We start from the raw sequence: 23,076 nt of genomic DNA, 5'->3' as shown, positions 1-23,076 counted from the left end.
GGTTCATGATTAGTCAACAATTTGTTCTGCTTTATATCTTTTTTAAAATTTTTTTATATTTATCTATTTATTTCCCTTTTTTTTTTTGCCCTTGTTTTTTATTGTTGTTGTAGTTATTATATGTAGTATGTTGTAGCATACCTGGCTAAGCGCTCACATCACAGTGCACAAGGACCCAGGTTCGAGCCCCTGGTCCCCACCTGCAGGGGGAAAGCTTCACAAATGGTGAAGCAGGGCTGCAGGTGTCTCTCTGTCTCTCTCCATTTCTATCTCCCCTGCCCTCTCAATTTCTCTCTGTCTCTAATAATAAATAAATAAATAAAATTTTTTAAAAAGGGGTTCTGCCAATGTTTTCCTCTAAGTATTTGATGGTTTCTGCTCTAACAGCCAGATTTTTGATCCATTTGGAGTGCACGTTCGTATGTGGTGAAGTGTGGGGATCCAGTTTCATTCTTCTGCATGTTTTAACCCAAAGTTTCCAACACCACCGTCTGTTGAATAGACTTTCTCCATTTGATACTTTGGGCTCCTCTTTCAAACCATTAACCTCACAATACATTGAAATATTACTTTTTTCTTTTTAAGTTTATATTTTAAAAAATAAACAATAATAAAAGCTGTGGTCTGTGGCATTCTAGCTGCTGCCAAGATGACTTTTGGAAGTAATCAGACACAAAGCAATGCAGGGCCATGCAGGAAAGAAAGGCAGTAAGCGGTTCTAAGGACAACATGCTAGTTAGTTACTAACTACTACAGAGCTAGTAATTAGTCAGTTGGCAGCTGGTTCAGGTTAGTCCAGCCCTAACACCTTTGTTGACTCTTTGAGCTCACCTGAGTATGGAACAGTCCATGGAGTCTGTCCTGCATTCTGTATTCTAATTTCCAAGAGAATCCTGAGCAGTGTGTTTCCAATACCAAAAAGCAGACTGAGTATTTATGTACTGTCCAACAGAACTAGTTCCAGAAAGCTCTTTCTGTTTCACGAGTGCCAAGTCAATTAGATTTAGACAGCATCTCATACAAAATTCCTACATTTTCAGAAATCACAGTGTGGTGGTGGAGCACCTGGTTGAGCGTACATATTACAGAACGCAAGGACCCAGGTTCAATCGCCTAGTCCCCACCAGTGGGGGGGTGGGGGCTACACAAGTGGTGAAACAGTGCTGCAGGTGTCTCTCTGTCTCTCTCCCTCTTAATCTCCCCCTCCTCTCTCAATTTCTCTCTCTATCCAAAATTAATTAATTAATTAAAAAAGGGAAAGAAATCACAAAAGTGGAACCCCCCCCACCAAGAATCCAAGCTCAATGTTAACCTCACCAAGTGTATTGATGAACCAGTGTTATCATCACGCTTTCTAAAAAAGTTTTTTGAACATTTTTTTTTTTTTGAGAAAGAGAGAGAGAGAGATAGATACATAGAGAAACACCAGAGCACCGTTCATCTCTGCCTTGTGGTGGTGCAGGGGATTGGACCTGGGACTACGGAGCCTCAGGCATAAGAATATCTTTGTTGTTGTTTTTATTGTTGTAGTAGTAGTTGTTATTGTTATTGATGTCTTCATTGTTATTTAGGACAGAGAGAAATGGAGAGAGGAGGGGAAGACAGAGGGGGGAGAGAAAGACACATGCAGACCTGCTTCACCACCTGTGAAACAACTCTTCTGCAGGTGAGGATCTAGGAGCTCGAACCAGGATCCTTAGGCGGATCCTTGTTCTTCACGCCACGTGCGCTTAACCCTCTGTCTTTGCATAACCATTATGCTATCCACCCCCGACCATGCTTTCTAAAATTTAACAAGTGCTTTGAGCAATATTGACTCAAACTCAAGAGTTTTTAAAAAAGAGTTTGCAAATATTTGAATTTAGATTGTCTTCCGAGCAGAATGCTTATTAGAAGCCACATAGGAACCAAACGGGAACTTTCAACAAAAGTCCCTCTTTCTACCTGTAGGGGGTGACGCCTCACTAGCAGTGAAGCAGTACTGCAGGCATCTCTCTTTTTCTCCCTACTCCACTCACCCTCTCAATTTCCCTCTGTCATAACTAAGGGGAAAAAAATGGTTGCCATGAGTGGTAGATTCATCATGTGCCTTTTCCCAACTATGACACTATCTCCCCAGACAATAGCTTGGGTCCACCTGCATATTAGATGTCAGGTGCAGGCAAAAACCAATAAAATCATGAGCTCCCTGGCATATACCTAAAATAGGCCTACGACTGTATTTCCAAAACAGAGACCCTCTTCATCTGCTATATTCTTGCCTTTAGGTTCATGATTAGTCAACAATTTGTTCTGCTTTTTATCTTAACTCTTTTTTAGCCACCAGGTTCCAGACAATACCATGATGCCAACCTGACTTCCCTGGGCAGACAACCCCACCAATGTGTCCTGGAGTCCCACCTTCCCCGAACCCTGCCCCACTAGGGAAAGAGAGAGAGAGGCTGGGAGTATGGATCCACCTATCAATGCCCATGTTCAGCAGAGAAGTCAGACCTTCCACCTTCTGCACCCCATAATGATCCTTGTCCACACTCCCAGAGGGTTAAAGGGAAGCTCTCGAGGAAAGGGATTGGATATGGACCTCTGGGGTTGGGCATTGTATGGAAATGTATCCCTCTTATCCTATAGACTTGTCAGTATTTCCATTTTATAAATAAAATTTTTTTTAATTCATCATGTGATCATGGAGCCATAGTGATAACCCTGGTGGTAATATAAATACATACATACATACATGCATAAACACATAAATAAATATTTTAAAAGGTCACTTTTTGCAGAGAGGGGGAGGCTTTAATAAAGGTAATACACATTTAATTTCTTTTTAATTTTTTGTGAATTATTTAGATTTCTCTGGTGAAAGTCTTGTGAACTTAGAATAACCTAAACACGAGCTAGAAGTGCCCAAATTTTCATTTTAAATGTCTATTATATACTGAAACAATGAATTAAAATTCTACATAGAGGACCTTTAAAAATTCCACAATGTCTATATCCCAGATAGATATGTGACTCAAATACATAAAAAGGTCACTCAAATGCTGTTCTACCCACAACCCACAGACAAATGCTACCCATCAAACACGGCCAGTGTTAAACTTGAGTGGTGAATTTTAACCAGGTAACACAAAGACCTTGAGAAGTGCACGGGACTCAGCACTTACAAACTAGGTCCGGCGGCAAATCAAAGGGGAACGGAAACAACACTAAAATCTAATGACTTGAGCCTAAAGAAAAGCATTTCAAATTAAAAGAGATAAAAGTAAAACTACCTTTATTGAATTCTCATCAAATGAATTTGTGTAAAGTTGAGTCAGAAGGAGATCATAAACAACCTCCAGAGAGTCAGGCGGTAGCGTAGCGGGTTAAGCGCAGGTGGCACAAAGCACAAGGACTGACATAAGGATCCCGGTTCAAGCCCCCGGCCTCCTCACCTGCAGGGGAGTCGCTTCACAGGCGGTGAAGCAGGTCTGCAGGTGTCTGTCTTTCTCTCCCCCTCTCTGTCTTCCCCTCCTCTCCCCATTTCTCTCTGTCCTATCCAACAACAACAACATTAATTAACTACAACAATAAAACAACAAGGGCAACAAAAAGGGAATAAATAAATATTTTAAAAATATTTTTTAAAAAGAAAAAACCTCCAATATACTGTTTTCTAGCAGGGCACCCTAGCTTTCTGGGGGGTGGGGAAGGACTGAAGTTCAGCCATACTTGCAAACTAATTTCCCCTTTTCTCATTTCTGTTAATGTGTCTCCTGCTGAGATGCTCAGTATTGATGTGTATTCTTATTTTAAAAGCTGGCAAATAATCACAAGTTTGGTATAGGATTTTAAGCACGTAGTTTTATTAACTCTACAAAAAAGTTGGGGGTGGGGCTAGGTAGCATAATGGTTATGCAAAGAGACTCTCATGCCTGAAGATCCATAATTACAGGTTCAATCCCACACATCACCATAAACCAGAGCTTATCAGTGCTCTGGTAGCGGGGGGTGGGGGGGTATTCAAAAAAATTTCATAATACACATCCCTTCCTTTGATATTAACAAAAGCAATACAAAGCAACTGCTACAAATCTTTATAATATGGAATGGGTAAACTTTGATTCTGTGTAAATCAATATTAAATCACTGATAAAAAATCAATAGAAAAAAATTGAGTGGTGCAGTGGATAAAGCACTGGACTCTCTCAAGCATGAGGTCCTGTGTTCAGTCACCAGCAACACAAGTACCAGAGTGATGTCTGGTTCTTTCTCTCTCTCTCTTCCTATCTTTCTCATTCATAATTAAATTAAAAAGAAAGAGAAAAAAAGACTTAAATGCAGTGGCACACCTGGTTAAGCACACATAGCACAAAATGCAAGGACTATGCAAGGATCCAGGTTGGAGTCCTGGCTTCCCACCTGTGGGGGGGGGAGTTGCTTCACAAGTGGTGAAGCAGAGCCACAGGTGTCTCTCTCTTCTCTTTCTCCCCCTCCTCTCTTGATTTCTCTCTGTCCTATCCAAGATAGAAAAATGACCACAGGAGCAGTGGACTTGTACAAGCACTAATAACCCTGGAGGCAGGAAGAAAAGAAAAGAAAAGAAAAGAAAAGAAAAGAAAAGAAAAGAAAAAAGAAAAAAAAGTGATTCTAGTTTGGAATAATTAAGTAGAATTGCAACCTGGGAGGTAGCATAGAGGATAAAGCAAGACTCTCATGCATCAGGCCCCAAGTTTGATCCCCAGTATGACCTATGCCAGAGTGATGTTCTAGTTCTCCCTCTCACCCACCCACTCACTCATAAATAAGTAAATTAATAATTAGGTGGGATTAATGTAATTATGTATAAGTGAGTCAAATGCTCCCTAAAATAAAGAATACAAAATAAATTTTAAAAGGCAGGCAACTCAATAATGAAGAGCAAAACAGAATTCCTCAAACACTACATGACTGTTCAGAATACATAAGTCAAAACAGTCTCTCGGGAGTTGGGCGGTAGCCAGCAGGTTAAGTGCACATGGCACAAGGCTCAAGGACCAGTGTAAGGATCCCAGTTCGAGCCCCCGGCTCCCCACCTGCAGGGGAGTCGCTTCACAGGTGGTGAAGCAGGTCTGCAGGTGTCTATCTTTCTCCCTCTGTGGCTTGCCTCCTCTCTCCATTTCTCTCTGTCCTATCCAACAATGACAACATCAACAACAACAATAACTACAACAAAAAAACAAGGGCAACAAAAGGGAATAAATAATTTTTTAAAAGTCTATCGCCCCAAATCCACCTAAATTTATTATATAAATGTCTGAAATAATGAAGCTTTACACTACTTATACAGTTTTATTATTTATAAAAGCTAATAAAAAGGTATTGAGCTGAACTTTATTGAAAAAACCATCCACAAAAAAAATCTACAAGACTGTATTTATCCTGTCAATTTTTCCATTTTATAAATAAAATTTAAAAAACAAGTTCATGCTAGAATCTAATAAGTAACTTTCACTATTCTGAACTAGAAAAACAAACCCATCCTTTATTAACTTTTAGTATGTGCCTCCTACGTCATCCTCCAATGCTAAGCAATATTGCTGACTTCCGATTTTCTAGTTTCTGCTGACTTCTCAAATACTTTTCCCTCATCTTTGAGTATCATGTTTGGAAGAGTATTTTTCTGAATGCAAAGTCTGCTGACCCAGGATTGGAGCAGATTTGATGTGGTCTGACCACCATTATTAGCTTGAGAAGCCAAGTGACAGGCAAATGGCCCAGTGGATTCCAATTGTAATGTTCTTACAAGTAAATCATCTACCCAGGAAGGTTCAAAACTGCTGTCAGGCCTGCCCTCAACAGAAGTTATCTGTGTTCAGTACCATTACATCAAGTTACACTCATCGAGATTGTTTTCAAGTATCAATTATAACCCTTGACTCCCAGATACATATTTCAGCTTTGCCTCAGAGAGATCTCACTCTTTTAATAGCACGATGGATTTACTCCAGTTTCAAAGATTTATCTTTCATTCAATGCATCAGGAGACCCAAAATTACATTACTCTCCTTTCCCTTTTCCAAATTATTTCCTCAATATCTTCCAGAATTTATGAATACAATTTTAATATTGTTAATTTTTCCAAACTTCTATTTTCTTACCCACATAAAAATTACCCAGAGCATGCATTTAAAAAAAAAAAAATCCCTGTCTGGGTTGGGGAGGTAGCATAATGGTTATGCAAAAGACTTTGAAGCTTGAAGGCTGTAAGGTCCCAGGTCCAATTCCCTACAACACCATAAATTAGAGCTGATCAGTCATCTTTCTCTCCCTCTCTCCTCTCACGTCTGTCTCTCTGTATCTTTCTCGTTAAACTAAATAAAACATTTTTTTAAATTAATTTCTTTTTTATTATTTATTTATTCCCTTTTGTTGTCCCTGTTGTTTTATTGTTGTAGTTATTACACTGACATCAGAAAAGCTAACAGCAGCAGATGCTGGAGAGGTTGTGGGGTCAAAGGAACCCTCCTACACTGCTGGTGGGAATGTCAATTGGTCCAACCTCTGTGGAGAACAGTCTGGAGAACTCTTAGAAGGCTAGAAATAGACCTACCCTGTGATCCTGCAATTCTTCTCGTGGGTATATATCCTAAGGAACCCAACATCCATCCAAAAAGATCTGTGTACACATATGTTCTTAGCAGCACAATTTGTAATAGCCAAAACCTGGAAGCAACCAGGTGTCCAACAACAGATGAGTGGCTGAGCAAGTTGTGGTATATATACACACTGGAATTCTACTCAGCTATAAAAAAATGGTGACTTCACCATTTTCAACTGATCTTGGATGGACCTTGAGTAATTCATGTTAAATGAAATAAGTCAGAAAGAGAAGGATGAATGTGGGATGATCTCACTCTCAGGAAGAAGCTGAAAAACAAGATCAGAAGAGCAAACACAAGTAGAACCTGAACTGGAATTGGTGTATTGTACCAAAGTAAAAGACTCTGGGATGGGTGGAGGGGAGAATATAGGTCCTTCAGAGGACCTAGTGGGGGTTGTATCGTTATATGGAAAACTGATAAATGTTACGAATGCACAAACTATTGTATTTACTGCTGAATGTAAAACATTAATTCCCCAATAAGGAAATTTTAAAAAAGAAAGAAAAGGGAGGACCATAGAAAAAATGGGCAGATATATAAACATATCAATAGTTCTAGAAAAAAAAAAAATGCCAAACTTGGGAGTCAGGCAGTAGCGCAGTGGGTTAAGTGCAGGTGGCACAAAATGCATGGACTGGCGCAAAGAATCCCGGTTCAAGCCCCTGGCTCCCCACCTGCAGGGGAGTCGATTCACAAGTGGTGAAGCAGGTCTGCAGGTGTCTATCTTTCTCTCCCCCTCTCTGCCTTTCCCTCCTCTCTCTATTTCTCTCTGTCCTGTCCAACAACGATGACATCAATAACAACAATAATAATAACTACAACAATAATAAAAAACAAGGGCAACAAAAGGGAATAGTTTTTTTAAATGCCAAATTTGTAGAGCTGCAAAATCCTCAGCTCTTTCAAACTCTTTTTTTTTCCTCTTTAAAACTCTTAAACAGTTGATCCCATCTATGAACTATGTGTCTATGTGCATCTGTGAATTATATGTGTCTGAGGTACATGCATACGAGGTATATGCACCCACGAGGTACATTTGTCTATGAAATATATGCATCAGTAAGGTATATGTGTCCATGCAATATGTGTCTAGGAGGTTCATGTGTGTGTGATATATGTGTCTATGAGGTATATCCATCTATGCAATATATATGTGTTTATGAGGTATATACACCTATGAGGTATATGCATATACATTTACAGCATGTATGTCTATAAAGTAGATGTGTCAGTGAGATATACACATCAGTGATATATCTGTGGATAAGGTATATGCATCTGTGAATTATGTGGCATGTGTGTCTATGACATAGATATCTATAAGTTTTATGTATCTGTAATATATATATAGATAGATAGATATATGGCTGGAAAGACAGCATAATGGTTATGCAAAAGACTCTTATGCCTGAGGCTCTGAGATCCCAGCCCCACCATAAGCCAGAGCTGATCAGTGATTGGGTTAAATAAATAAATAAATAAATAAATAAAACATAAGGGCCAAGTAGTGGTGCACCTGGTTGGGCATACATGTTACAATGCAAAAGGACCAAGATTCAAGCCCCAGTCCCCACCTGCAAGGGGAAAGCTTCACGAGTGGTGAAGCAGTGCTGCAGGTGTCTCTCTGTCTCTCTCTCTATCCAATAAGTAAATAAAGACAATAAAATAATTTAAAATAAATAAATAATAAATAAAACATATATGCATCTATATGGTATATGTATTTGTGAGGTATATGCAGTCTGTGAGGTATAGGTATCTGTGAGGTATATGCGTCTGTGAGGTATATGTGTCTGTGAGGTATATGCAGTATGTGAGGTATATGCGTCTGTGAGGTATGTGCCTCTGTGAGGTATGTGCTCCTGTGAGGTTTATATATCTGGGTGGTATGTGCGTCTGTGAGGTGCTTCTATGAGATATATGTGTCTCTGAGGTTGCTGCAACATTTTACAATGAAACCAGTAAATCACCCAATCTGAGCACATAAAAAGGAAAAATGACAAAACAAGAAAGATTTGGCTATTGGGCTATTTTTGCTTTGTGATAACAACATCAGAAAACATCAGTGAAGTGTTTAAGAGTGCCTACAGAAATAAAAACATCAATATAGGTAAAACATAACACAGTGTTGTGACCACCACAGGCAGCATCAATGGAACATCGTTAGTTCTGATCAAATTGCCTCTCAGGTCTCCACATCTGAAACTTCACCAGCACAACAAAATAGGGACACAAAAGAAATACCTACCCACTGCTTTTGTGCCGTTTCCTTCATTGACTCGGTGAAAGCGACAGCAAATCTAGTAGAATGAAGAAAAAAATGAAAACAATTAGAATAGACTTCAGTCTGCATAGCTGTGAAATAGCTCTTAGGAGCAAATGGTGAGGGGTAAGGTACAAAGCTCTTTTAAAAGTTCAATCAGTGGTCCAGGAGGTGGCGCAGTGGATAAAGCATCAGACTCTGAAGCATGAGGTCCTGAGTTCAATCCCTGGCAGCACATGTACCAGAGTGATGTCTGGTTCTTTCTCTCTCCTTCTCTCTTCATGAATAAATAAATAAAATCTTAAAAAAAAAAAAAAAAAAGTTCAATCAATCTTTAATAACTGTGCTTATTGGCCATCAGGTTTAGCCCTTGCTTACATTAAAAAAAAAAGTGTATGCTAGACATAAACACACAAATTTCAAGACTTCTATCTTGTTCCTTCAAAGAAAGGTTCAGAGAAGCAAGGATAGAGCTGTAAGACTAAAAGTCCAAATCAAAACAGAGCTCTTCTGAGCATCCAAGGTCAGGCCAATCACCAAACTCTGCTAAGATGCCCAGAAGTCATACATGATTGAAAAATGAACTCAGAACATCCACACTGATTGAAACAAGGCTTTTTTGGGCAGGAGTAGATAGTATAATGGTTATGCAAAGAGACTCTCATGCCTGAGGCTATGAGGTCCCAGGTTCAACCCCCCACACACACACCACCATAAGCCAAAGCTGAGCAGTGCTATGGTTCTTCTTCTTCTTCTAGCATTTGCCCTTCTTCCGTAGCCAGTCAACAGCATCAGGTTGAGCCTGATGTAAAGTTTCGAGACCTCCTTTGAATCTGGAGAGGTGGCAGTCGTTGACTATGTGGGTCATAGTCTGTCTGTAGCTATGGTGAAAGAAAGAATGAAAGAAAGAAAGAAAGAAAGAAAGAAAGAAAGAAAGAAAGAAAGAGAAAGAAAGGAAAGAGAGGGAAAAAAAAAAAAAAGAAAGAAGGTTGTGGATGGGGGTAGATATCATAATGGTTATGCAAAGAGACTCTCATGCTTGAGGCTCTAAAGTCCCAGGTTCAGTCCCCCACACCACCATAAACCAGAGCTGAACAGTGCTCTGATTAAAAAAAAGAAGAAAAAAGAACAAGGTTGTTTCCAGAAACAGTCAGACATGCAGGGAATGAACCAGGAACATCTCATAATTTCAGAAACCAAGGAAGTGCTCAATGGTCAGGGGATGTCAAAAGGGGAAGAAGGAGGTCAACTCAATGCATCTCCAATGGCCAAAGCTGAAAAGATTGAAATAATAATCATGACAGCTAGCACACAGAGTAAAAGAAAATAAAGACCCACGAATTCATATTGACATAAATAACAGAATTACTAAATGGGATCAAATAGACATGTCTTTCTAACTTACTGTGGAATTAATAGGGGGCTGTGCAGTGGTACACATGCTTAGGTGCATGTTAGCACACATGCAACAGGATTCAAGCCCTTGTTCCCCACCAACAAGGGGGAGAACCAAGTTCTCAAAGTATCTCTCTCTGTGTGTCCATCTCTCTCCGTCTCATCTCTCCCACCCTTTCAATTTCTCTCTGTCTTGTCAAATAAAGGGAACGAACAGCTACCAGGAGTGGTGGGTTCATCATGCAGGCACCAAGCCCCAGCAACAACCCTGATGGCAATAAATAAAAAACAAAACAAAAACAAAAGCCCACAGAATTTCAATCAATATACAGTGATAATGTAAATTTTAAAATAATAATTTCAATCAATAAAGGTAGAAGCAGGCATAGAAACAGGAAACTGGGGAGTCAGGCAGTAGCGCAGCGGGTTAAGTGCATGTAACGCAAAGCCCAAGGACCGGCGTGAGGACCCTGGTTCGATCCTCTGGCTCCCCACTTGCAGGGGAATCACTTCACAAGTGGTGAAGCAGGTCTGCAGGTGTCTGTTTCTCCCCTTCTCTGTCTTCCTCTCCTCTCTCCATTTCTCTCTGTCCTATCCAACAACAATGACGTCAACAACAACAACAATAATAACTACAAGGGGAACAAAAGGAAATAAATAAATATTTTAAAAAGAAAAAAAAAAGAAACAGGAAACTGCTACCAGTGAGTTGCTGCAGCAATAATGAATGATGGGGCAGGGGTAGATACCATAATGGTTATGCAAACAGACTCTCATGCCTGAAGCTCTGGGTTCAATCCCTAACACCACCATAAGCCAGAGTTGAGCAGTACTCTGGTTAAAATTAATTAATTTTAAAATTTTTTTTTAATTTTTAAAAATTAAAAAAATTAATTTTAAAAAATTTAAAAATTTTTTAATTTAAAAAATTTAAAAACATTTTTTAAAAATTTAAAAAGAAACAATGAATGATGATACAGGGTCCCTTCCTCCAGCGTGACCTGACCAGAGAGGGCATTTCTTTTCTTTTATTTTTATTTCTTTTAAGTAAATATTTTTATTTATTTGTTTGTTTATTAGGTAGAAATAGAGAGAAACTGAAAATGGAGGGAGAGATTGAAAGGGAGAGAAAGAGAGACACCACCAGCCCTGCTTCACCACACATGATGCTTTCCCCCTGCAGGTGGGGACCAGGGGCTTGAACCTGGATCCTTGTGCATAGTCATGCCTGTGCTTAACCAGATGCGCCACCACCACCTCGCCCCAAGGGCAGTTCTTATCTCAAGGGCTCTTATAGCTTCTCAAACTCCCCCTTCCCTTTCCCCAGCCCCACTCCAACAGGTCCTCACTAGCCAATCCCAGAAACAGCCACCATGTGCAGAAGAAATAGAGAAAACATTCTCTTTAGGTCACACAAAGGTAGGTAGCTGAGGCAGCTCACATCATGTCTTCTGGGTGATATGTCACCTCCCTGCACCCACCTCACCACCACCACCACCACCCTACACACAGCTGATGTAAAACAAAGGTCAAGACCAACAGGGAATGTTTGGTGTCAGTTACAAGATGTTCTCACTGCGCTGAGAAATATTCCAAGGGCCTAGTGTGATCTGAGAAATGAGAGTAAAAAGGAAAGGAAAGACCCACTAAAGTCCTAGGACCCACCTGCAGGGGAAGTCGCTTCACAGGCGGTGAAGCAAGTCTGCAGGTGTCTGTCTTTCTCTCCCCCTCTCTGTCTTCCCCTCCTCTCTCCATTTCTCTCTGTTCTATCCAACAATGATGACAACAATAAGAACTACAACAATAAAACAACCAGGGAATAAATAAATAAAACAGTCCTAGGAACCTATAAAAAGGAGAAGAACCAAACAATGAAATAACCCCACCCATGTAAAGTGCTTGCTATTGTTCCAAGCTAATTCAACATCCAAGGGAGGGCTAGCTCCTATTAGCTCAGACACCACCACCATGATTTCTGAGGGATCTCAGCATTCCTCAGTGAATACACTGTTTTTCAGACCCAAGACTTCAGGGGGGAAAATGCAAGACTCACAAAGAAGAGAAAGGCACTGAGCATAGAATACGGTCCATGACACAGAGACCACACCACACATGTTACGCCAGACTGCCATTTATAGACAAATGCTCAAGTGCAATCATCAAGACAAGTTTTTCTATACTTCATAAAGAATTTTGGCCCATACTCCCAGAAGAGAGAAATGTTAGGGAAAATGACCAGGGGGCTCCGAACGCCAAGTCCATCAGGACCCAGAGAGAGAAGAGGAAAAAAGGAAGGACATTAGGAGATAGTAACAGGTGTAGGTGTGACTTAGAAAGGAACAGAAAGCAGGACCTTCGAAAAACTGGGCAAATATATGTAAATATAGATAGTTACAGAAATAAGTCAACCCATATCCGTTACCTTGGGAGGACTATAGCAGCTTCCAATGGAAGAAATGCGAACACAGAACTCTAGTGGTGGGACCAGTGTGGAATTATATCCCTGTTATCCCACAGTTTTCTAAATCAATATTAAATCACAAATAAAACATTTAAAAAAAAAAAAAGGGCGGACGTAGATAGCACAATGGATATGCAAACAGACTCTCATGCCTGAAACTCTGTTAAGTCCCAGGTTCAATCCCATGTACCACTATAAGCCAGAGTTGAACAGTGCTGTGGTTAAAAAAAAAAGGCAAGTTTTGTGGTAAGCTTGAGAATCTACTTTGATATGAGAATGAAAACGCTGTTCTAGGAGCAGGAACTCTGCTCACAGTCACATCCCTAAACCCTGCCGCGTCATCAGCAAGTGGTAGGCAGGCAAGAATACTTGCTTATCAAATAAATGTACGAGGGCTGGGTGGCGACTCACCCAGTAGAGTACACCTGTTATCATGCACAAGGATCTGGGTTTGAGCCCTCACTCCCGACCTGCATGGAGGGAAACTTCATGAGTGGTGGAGCAGTGCTGCAGTAGCCCCTCCTTCTCTGGGTCTCTCTCTCCCACTGTTTCTCGAAAAGAAAGGAGAGCAGAAGGGAGGGGATCAGGGGAGGGGAGAGGAAAGGGAAAGGGAAAGGGCAGGGGAGGGGGAGGGTGGAAGGGGGCAGAGGGTGAAAAGAGGAGGGGAGAGGGTGGAGGGGAGGTTGTAGGAGGTGGAGAGGGGAGGGAAGAGGGAGGGGAGGGGAGAGGAGAGGGTGGAAGGGAGGATGTAGGAGGTGGAGAGGGGAGAGGGGGAGGGGCAGTCCTTGGAAGCACTGCAGGCTAAGCACAGTGGTGCAAGACGCAAGGAAGGATCCTGGTTAGAGCCCCCAGCTCCCCACCTGGAGGGGAGTCCCTTCACAGGCCAGGCGGTGAAGCAGGTCTGCAGGTGTCTGTCTTTCTCTCCCCCTCTCTGTCTTCCTTTCCTCTCTCCATTTCTCTCTGTCCTATCCAACGACAGCATCAGTGACAACAACAATAATAATGACAACAACAATAAAAGATAAAATAAAATAAATTTTAAAAAAAAAGAAAGAAAAAAGAAACCAGGAGGAAAAAATGAACACCAGGAATGGTGAAGCCATGCAGACACTAAGCCTCAATAATACCCCTGCTGGCAAAAGATCAATAAATGAAATGGTCATTGTAAAGACAGACAAGTTGGGGCCGGGTGGTGGCACACCTGTCGAGTGCACGGTACATTGCGCAAGGACCCAGGTTAAAGCCCCCCCACCCCAACCTGCAGGGGGGAAGCTTCACAAATGGTGAAGCAGGGCTGCAGGTGTCTCTCTCTGTCTCTCTGCCTCTCTACCACCCCACCTTCCTTCTCAATTTCTGGCTGTCTCTATCCAAATAAGTAAATAAAGATAATAATAAAAAAAAAAGATAGGTAAGTTCAATGCTTTGTTTTCTAGTTATATATGCCCTGTTGTGTCAGAGAAGAAATCTATGATTCATACAACTTTCCTGCCCACTGATTTCAATCAATAGCCTCTAAAATAAAAATCAATGTGTTTTTTAACAACAAGCCAATGAATAATGCTAATAATACTGCTAGATTAATTCATTGAAAAGGGTTTCTACCAAGGAGAATTATATATTCTTTCTATAAGATAGTGTAGGGAGTTGGGCGGTAGCACAGTGGGATAAGAGCAGGTGGTGCAAAGTGCAAGCACTGGCATAAGGATCCCGGTTCAAGCCCCCGCTCCCTACCTACAGGGGTTCCCTTCACAGGTGGTGAAGCAGGTCTGCAGGTGTCTATCTTTCTCTCCCCCTCCTGTCTCCATTTCTCTCTGTCCTATCCAACAACAATGACATCAAAACAACAATGACATCAATAACAACAATAATAACTACAACAATAAAGCAACAAGGGCAACAAAAGGGAATAAATAAATATTTTAAAAAAAAAAGACAGTGTAGCACAAACAACATAAATCTAAATACAATAAATTCTTCACCTATAAATAACAAAGTCTACAATGATAGATCAACTTTTCAGGTAAGCCCAAATTGTATGATTTTGTTTATTGTAATACACAAAGGTGTGTTTTATTTTTTATTACTCCATCTTATTAAGCATTTATCAGCACATTTATGTCCAAGAAGTCCTCAAGAAGGACTCTGGAATGCAAAGCTATTCCAGTATAGTCCTAGTTTTTTTTTTTTAATTTTTTTTATTTAAGAAAGGATTAATTAACAAAACCATAGGAGGGGTACAACTCCACACAATTCCCACCGCCCAATCTCCATATCCCACCCCCTCCCCCAATAGCTTTCCCATTCTCTATCCCTCTGGGAGCATGGACCCAGGGTTATTGAGGGTTGCAGAAGGTAGAAGGTCTGGCTTCTGTAATTGCTTCCCCGCTGAACATGGGCGTTGACTGGTCGGTCCATACTCCCAGTCTGCCTCTCTCTTTCCCTAGTAAGGTGTGTCTCTGGGGAAGCGGAGCTCTAGGACACATTGGTGGGGTCTTCAATCCAGGGAAGCCTTCCGGCATCCTGATGGCATCTGGAACCTGGTGACTGAAAAGAGAGTTAACATACAAAGCCAAACAAATTGTTGAGCAATCATGGACCCAAAGCTTGGAATAGTGGAGAGGAAGTGTTAGGGAGGGTACTCACTGCAAACTCTAGTATACTTCTGCTTTCTTACTTTGGTGCCATACTCCAAACTCAGTCAATTTCTGCTTTGCGTTTCTACTTCTTTTTTTTTTTTTTTACATGCATAACATTCCCCAGATTCCCATTTAACAGTACAACCCCCACTATTTCATTCATCATTTTTCATGGACCTGTATTCTCCCCACCCACCCCAGAGTCTTTTACTTTGGTGTAATACTCCAATTCCATTTCAGGTTCGACTTGTGTTTTCTTTTCTGGTCTTGTTTTTCAACTTCGGCCTGAGGGTGAGATCATCCCATATTCATCCGTCTCTTTCTGACTTATTTCACTCAACATGAATTTTTCAAGGTCCATCCAAGATCGGCTGAAAACGGTGAAGTCACCATTTTTTACAGCTGAGTAGTATTCCATTGTGTATATATACCACAACTTGCTCAGCCACTCATCTGTTGTTGGACACCTGGGTTGCTTCCAGGTTTTGGCTATTACAAATTTTGCCGCCAAGAACATATGTGTACACAGATCTTTTTGGATGGATGTGTTGGATTCCTTAGGATATATCCCCAGGAGGGGAATTGCAGGGTCATAGGGTAGGTCCATTTCTAGCCTTCTGAGAGTTCTCCAGACTGTTCTCCACAGAGGTTGGACCAATTGACATTCCCACCAGCAGTGCAGGAGGGTTCCTTTGACCCCACACCCTCTCCAGCATTTGCTGCTGTTACCTTTTCTGATGTATGACATTCTCACAGGAGTGAAGTGATATCTCATTGTTGTCTTTATTTGCATTTCTCTGACAATCAGAGACTTGGAGCATTTTTTAATGTGTTTCTCAGCCTTTTGGATCTCTTCTGTGGTGAATATTCTGTCCAAGTCCTCCCCCCATTTTTGGATGTGGTTATTTGTTGTCTTGTTGTTGAGTCTGGCAAGCTCTTTATATATATTGGTTATTAAACTCTTATCTGATGTGTATATATATATATATATATATATATATATATATATATATATATATATATTGGATAGAGACAGAAGTTGAGAGGGAAGGGGGTGATAGAGAGGAAAAGAGGCAGAGAGACACCTGCAGCCCTGCTTCACCAGTTGTGACACTTACCTCTTACAGGTGGGGATCAGGGACTCAAACCCGGGTCCTGGTGCATTGTAACATGTGCTCAAATGGGTGCACCACCACCCAGCACCAGGCTATTTCTCATATATATATATATATATATATATATATATATATATGTATATTTTTATTTATTTTTTAATGAGAAAGATAGGAGAGAAAAAGAACTAGACATCACTTTGGTACATGTGATGCCAGGATTGAACTCAGGTCCTCATGCTTGACAGTCCACTGCTTTATGCACTGCGCCATCTCCCAGACCACACTCCAGGCTATTTACAGAAAAAGGAAGCCTTAGTCTAACTAACAGACTATGGTATGAGTCAGAAGTTGTCTAGTCACCTAAAAACTCAAGTTTCTAATTCTATCTCTCTCTTCTTTTTTTAACCAGAGCAGTGCTCAGCTCTGGATTACAGTGGTACAGGGGATTGAACCTGTGACTTTGAAGCCTCAGGCATGACAATCTCTTTGCATAACCATTATGCTGGCTACCCATGCCCATTTCTAATTCTCTAAACACTTTTCAGCCAAGAGTCACAGAAAATGGATCATTACCATCCTGGGTTTAAGTCCCCTATCTCCACATGCTGGAGGGATGCTTCAAGTTTTACAAACAGTGCTACAGGTGTCTTTCTCCCTATCTCCCTTCTCCTCTCAATTTCTCACTGTCCTAACAGATCAAAAAAATAATTAATGAGTATTGATAAAAGATGCTTTTTATAGTACTTGAACTCTTCTAAACTGGACTCTGGATAATTCTAGGGCAGATAGGATTTGTTTTATGTCGATAGCCAACAGCAGGTGCTGAAGGGCGAGGTAGGGGCACACTACAAAGCATTCATATCAATTACTTCACACCCGATCAACAGAAGAACTCTTTGTTTTGGTCATGCACAAATTGCTTGTTTGTTTTTTCTTTATTCCATTTATTTATTTATTGCCTCCAGGGTTATCACTGGGGCTCAGTGCCTTGTAGTATGAATCCCCTGTTCCTGGCAGTCATTTTTGTTGGATAGGACAGAGAAACTGAGTGGAGAGGGGAAGCTAGAAAGGGAGAGAGAAAGAGAGACACCTGTAGATCTGCTTCGCTGCTTGTGAAGCATCCGCACTGCAGGTAGAGCGCGGGAGCTTAAACCCAGATCCTTGCACAGGTCTTTACGCTTCGTACTATGTGAGCTGAACCAGGTGCTCCACTACCTGCCTCCTCATTTATTGTATTTCTTTTTTCACAATTGTTATATAAAAGCAAAAGATTTGTACACTGTTGCTGTGTTAATGATTGTCACCGTTTTTGCTCTACAAAGAAAATAGGTACATCTCCCCACCCCTTCCCTAAATTCCAGAATGCTAGAGAAATCTTATCATTTTATTTAAAAAAAAAAAAAAAACAAGTCAGAAAGAGACGGATGAATATGGGATGATCTCACTCTCAGGCCGAAGTTGAAAAACAAGACCAGAAAAGAAAACACAAGTCGAACCTGAAATGGAATTGGAGTATTACACCAAAGTAAAAGACTCTGGGGTGGGTGGGGAGAATACAGGTCCATGAAAAATGATGAATGAAACAGTGGGGGTTGTATTGTTAAATGGGAATCTGGGGAATGTTATGCATGTAAAAAAAAAAAAGAAGTAGAAACGCAAAGCAGAAATTGACTGAGTTTGGAGTATGGCACCAAAGTAAGAAAGCAGAAGTATACTAGAGTTTGCAGTGAGTACCTCCCTAATACTTCCTCTCCACTTTTCCAAGCTTTGGGTCCATGATTGCTCAACAATTTGTTTGGCTTTGTATGTTAACTCTCTTTTCAGTCACCAGGTTCCAGGTATCATCAGGATGCCGGCCAGACTTCCCTGGATTGAAGACACCACCAATGTGTCCTGGAGCTCAGCTTCCCCAGAGACCCATCCTACTAGGGAAAGAGAGAGGCAGACTGGGAGTATGGACCGACCAGTCAACGCCCATGTTCAGCGAGGAAGCAATTACAGAAGCCAGACCTTCTACCTTCTGCAACCCTCAATGACCCTGGGTCCATGCTCCCAGAGGGATAGAGAATGGGAAAGCTATTGGGGGAGGGGGTGGGATATGGAGATTGGGCGGTGGGAATTGTGTGGAGTTGTACCCCTCCTACCCTATGGTTTTGTTAATTAATCCTTTCTTAAATAAAAATAAAAAATAAAAATAAAAAAATAAAAAAAAAGAACTTGGAACGCTCAGGCAAGCAGTCAGGGAGGACGGTATGCAAAAAAAAAAAAAAAAAACTTTTTTTTAATCTTTATTTATTGGATAGAGACAGCCAAAAATTGAGAGAGAAGGGTGTGATAGAGAGGGAGGGTGAGATAGATTGACTCCTGCAATACAGTCACTCACAAAGCTTTCCCCCTGCAGGTAGGGACTGTGGGCTCAACCCCAGTCCTTGCCCATTGTAACATGTGCGCTCAACCAGGTGTGCCACCACCCGGCCCTGAAATCTTACCATTTTCTAAGTAGCCCAGATCATGAAAAAGGTCGAAGAGCACAGCTCCAAAACTGATTCTCAACTGGAGATAGGAACCACTCCTGTCCCAGGGCTTAGAAATGGGTGAACAGGGGCCAGGTCGGGGCACACCTTGTTAGACTACACATGACAGGGCTGCTGATTTGTGACAGACAGTCAGGGATATACATGACAGTCCCTCCCATGAAGAACTATCCCGCCAGGGGCCAGGTCGGGGCGCACCTAGTTGAGTGCTCACATTACAGTGGGCAAGGACTCGGGTTCAAGGCCCTAGTCTCTACCTGAAAGAAGAAAGCTTCACGAGTGGTGAAGCAGGGCTGCAAGTATCTCTCTGTCTCTTTCCTTCTCCTATCTCCCCCCTCCCCTTCCCCTATTATTTTCTCTCTGTTTCTATCTAATAATAAATAAAAATAAGATTAAAAAATAAATAATAATAAATAAATTTTAAAAGGAAGAAAGAAGCGTGTGAGCCTTGTTAGAGTGCACATGACAGGGCTGCTGACTTGTGACAGAGTCAGGGATATACATGACAGTCCTCTCGTGAAGAACTGTCCTGCCAGGGGCCAGGTGTTGGTGCACCTGGTTAAACACACACATCACAGTGCACAAGGGCCCAGATTCAAACCCCTAGTCCCCACTTGCAAGGAGAAAACTTTACAAGTGGTGAATTAATGCTACAGGCGTCTCTCTGTCTTTCTTTCTTTCTTTCTTCTTTTCTTTTTTTTTTTTAAGATTTTATTTATTAGAAAGATAGGAGAGAGAGAAAGAACCAGACATCACTCTGGGGATCGAACTCAGGACCTTATGCTTGAGAGTCCAATGCCTCATCCACTGTGCCACCTCCTGGACCACATCTCTTTGTCTTTCTATCTCTCCCTCCCCTCTCAATTTCTCTCTGTCTCTATCCCATAATAAAAAATAAAATAAATAAATAAAAGATAACTATATCTAGTAATAAAAAAATAATAATAATCCTGCCAGTCATTACATGTAGCTTATGTGACATATGCCAGACAACCATACAAAACACTGTGACAGTACAGAACATTCTCAGAATGTCCAACTGCTTGCAATTGCAGTGGAGGAATTATTCAAATGCAATGACTTCTTTTTTTTTTTTTTAATTTTTTATTTTATTTTATTTATTCCCTTTTGTTGCCTTTGTTGTCTTATTGTTGTAGTTATTATTGTTGTTGTCGTCGTCATTGTTGGATAGGACAGAGAGAAATGGAGAGAGGAGGGGAAGACAGAGAGGAGGAGAGAGAGACAGACACCTGCAGACCTGCTTCACCGCCTGTGAAGTGACTCCCCTGCAGGTGGGGAGCCGGGGGCTCGAACCGGGATCCTTATGCCGGTCCTTGTGCTTTGCGCCACCTGCGCTTAACCCGCTGAGCTACAGCCCGACTCCCATGCAATGACTTCTTTCCAATGACTCTGTGACGAAACAAAACAAACGAAAGAAAAAAAAAAGAAGTATCAAATAGAAGAAAAAAATGAAGTGAAAGAAAACTGACTTGTTTCCTAAGATGTAAACGCTCCCTCCCCAAAGCATCAGTCTCTCTCTCTTTTTTGTAAGAAGCAGATTTTTTAAATTTTATTATATTGAAGAATTACATGTGGACAGGGGTTTGAATCCACACCATTCCCACCACCAGAGTTCTGAATCTTCACTCTCCCCATTGCAATCCACCACAGTTCCCCTAAAGTTGTAGACATGGGCCAACCATCTTCTCTACAACTATCTGTCCGCATTTATACAGAGTTACCCCTTCTCTTCCTGATTCAATCCTTTCTTTCCCTCTAAGCCACTCATGACATCTAAGCTACCTCCATATGTCCCTCTCTTTTCCTTCTCTCTCTCTGGGTGCTGATGGAGCTGGAGTGCAGAGTCCCCTTATCTTCATCCTATCACCTCTCCTCCGCATCAGTCTCTTTAGTCCTTTTATTTCAACAAATTCTATCCTCAAGGGTTACATGCACGGTTCCTGCAAAGTCCTTTTCAAAGATTACCTGGCTTCTTCAAGAACTTTTCCCATCACCTTGTTTTTTTCTCCCTGGTTCACATCTTCATTTAAATCTGTGCCACCAAAAATGATCCCATAAGGAATCCGATGACCTGAAAAATGAAATGATCATCAACATCAAGGCAGAGTTTTACCTTGGAAATAACTCTCACTAATCTGTCCATAAGCAAAAATATTTTTTATTTATTTATTTTATTACTTATTCCCTTTTGTTGCCCTTGTTGTTTTATTGTTGTAGTTATTATTGTTGTTGTCGTTGTTAGATAGGACAGAGAGAAATGGAGAGAGGAGGGGAAGACAGAGAGGAGGAGAGAAAGATAGACACCTGCAGACCTGCTTCACCGCCTGTGAAGCGACTCCCCTGCAGGTGGGGAGCCGGGGTTCGAACCGGGATCCTTATGCCGGTCCTTGTGCTTTGCGCAACCTGCGCTTAACCCGCTGCGCTACAGCCCGACTCCCAGCAAAAATATTTTTTAATTAAACTAAAATAAAACCAAAATTCCCAGAACAGAGAGAGGTAACAATGCTCTTTCTGAACTGTTGAAAACTTACTGATGGTCCAAAACAGAACATTTGGAAGGACATCAACCCGGCCAGGACTATTTCACCACCGTCACCACCACCATCACCACTGATATTATCATTATCATCATAATGATTTTATCCACCTGGGTGTCTGTCTGTAGGATTTTACTGTTAAGGGGGAACTTTGCCTTTTAGGAGACTCCCACATTTTTGTTTCTAGTTTCTCCTTTTTAAAAATGTTTATTTATTTATTTATTATTGGAAAAAGACAGAGAGAAATTGAGAAGGGGGGGAGTTAGAGAGAGAGAGAGATGCACACACAGACAGAGACACCTGCAGCCCTGCGTCACTGACCACTCATGAAGCTCCCTCTCCCCCGCAGGTGGGAACCAGGGGCTTGAACCTGGGTGCTTGCACACTGTAGTGTATGATCGCAGCCAGGTGTGCCACCGCCTGAGGGTCCCCCTTTGTTTGCTTCTCATAAAGAAAGAGAGATACCTCAGCACCACTCCGTTGCTCAAGAAATTTCCCTCAGTAAGGGCCTGGCAGTGGCATACTGGGCTAAGCGCACATAGCACTAAGTGTGAAGTGCAAGGACTGGCTCAAGGATCCCAGTTTGAGCCCCTGGATCCCCACCTACGGGGGGGGGGGGTCACTTCACAAGTGGTGAAGCAGGTCTGCAGGTGTCTATCTTTTTCTCCCCCTCTGTCTTCCCCTCCTCTCTCCATTTCTCTTTGTGCTATCCAACAACAATAGCAGCAGCAACAGCAATGACAGTAGTAACAACAATGCAATATATATATAGGCTGCTAGGAGCAGTGACTTCCTAGTGGAGTCACTGAACCCCAGTGATAAAACCTTGGAGGTAATAAAAAAAAAAAAAAAAAAACTTCCCTCAGTGTCCTGGGATGCTCCCAGGTAGTACCACCGGCTGTCCACATACAAAATAGTGTGAGGGGCCAGGTGGTGGTGCACTTGGATTAGTACACACATTACAGTGTGCAAGGACCAGGGTTCAAACTCCTGATCCCCACCTTGAGGGGGACAAGCATTATGAGTGGTGAAGCAGGGGTGTAAGTGTCTCTCTGTCTCTCTCCTTATCTTCCCAGAATTACTGGAGATGCCCCCTGTGGAAAGTGGAAAAGAGAGTCTATGTTCCTAAAGAGGTGGGCCACACCAGAATGGAAGGCACCAGAAGAGTACTTTCCAGGTGGGTCCAGGAGACATGAACAGAGACATGCCAAGGCCCAAACTGCAGACACCCAGTGAAACCAGATGGCTCTTCAGAAGTAACTCCCCAAAAGTAACTTAATAATAATAATAACATAGAGGGGCCAGGTGGCGGTTCATCTGGTTAAGTGCACACACTGCAGAGCTCAGGGACCCAGGTTCAAGCCCCTGGCTCAAGCTTCAGGAGTGGTAGAGATGTAGGTGTCTCTCTGTTTCTCTCCCTCTCTATCTCCCCCCTCCTCTCAGTTGGTCTTTCTCCAGTAGTAAATAAATAAAATTAAAAACATAGAAAGC

At 41.6% G+C, this 23,076-nt stretch overlaps 1 protein-coding gene across 3 annotated transcripts in view; it reads right to left on the bottom strand.

The window, feature by feature from the left end:
- The window catches only part of GLT1D1 (glycosyltransferase 1 domain containing 1), a 154,215-nt gene that overhangs the window by 97,324 nt on the left and 33,815 nt on the right, over window positions 1-23,076 (bottom strand). For all 3 annotated transcript variants that reach the window (XM_060193294.1, XM_060193295.1, XM_060193296.1), the window contains exons 3-4: window positions 21,014-21,119; window positions 8,872-8,923 (exon numbers count right to left, since the gene is read on the bottom strand). In XM_060193294.1, coding sequence (XP_060049277.1) covers window positions 8,872-8,923; window positions 21,014-21,119 — 158 coding nt within the window. The remainder of the gene's footprint in view (window positions 1-8,871; window positions 8,924-21,013; window positions 21,120-23,076) is intronic.

This window comes from Erinaceus europaeus, chromosome 6 (genome assembly GCF_950295315.1).
Source record: "Erinaceus europaeus chromosome 6, mEriEur2.1, whole genome shotgun sequence".
Lineage (NCBI taxonomy): Eukaryota > Metazoa > Chordata > Mammalia > Eulipotyphla > Erinaceidae > Erinaceus > Erinaceus europaeus.
Note: the sequence above shows the minus strand (reverse complement) of the source record. Positions and strands in the feature narration are given on the sequence as shown.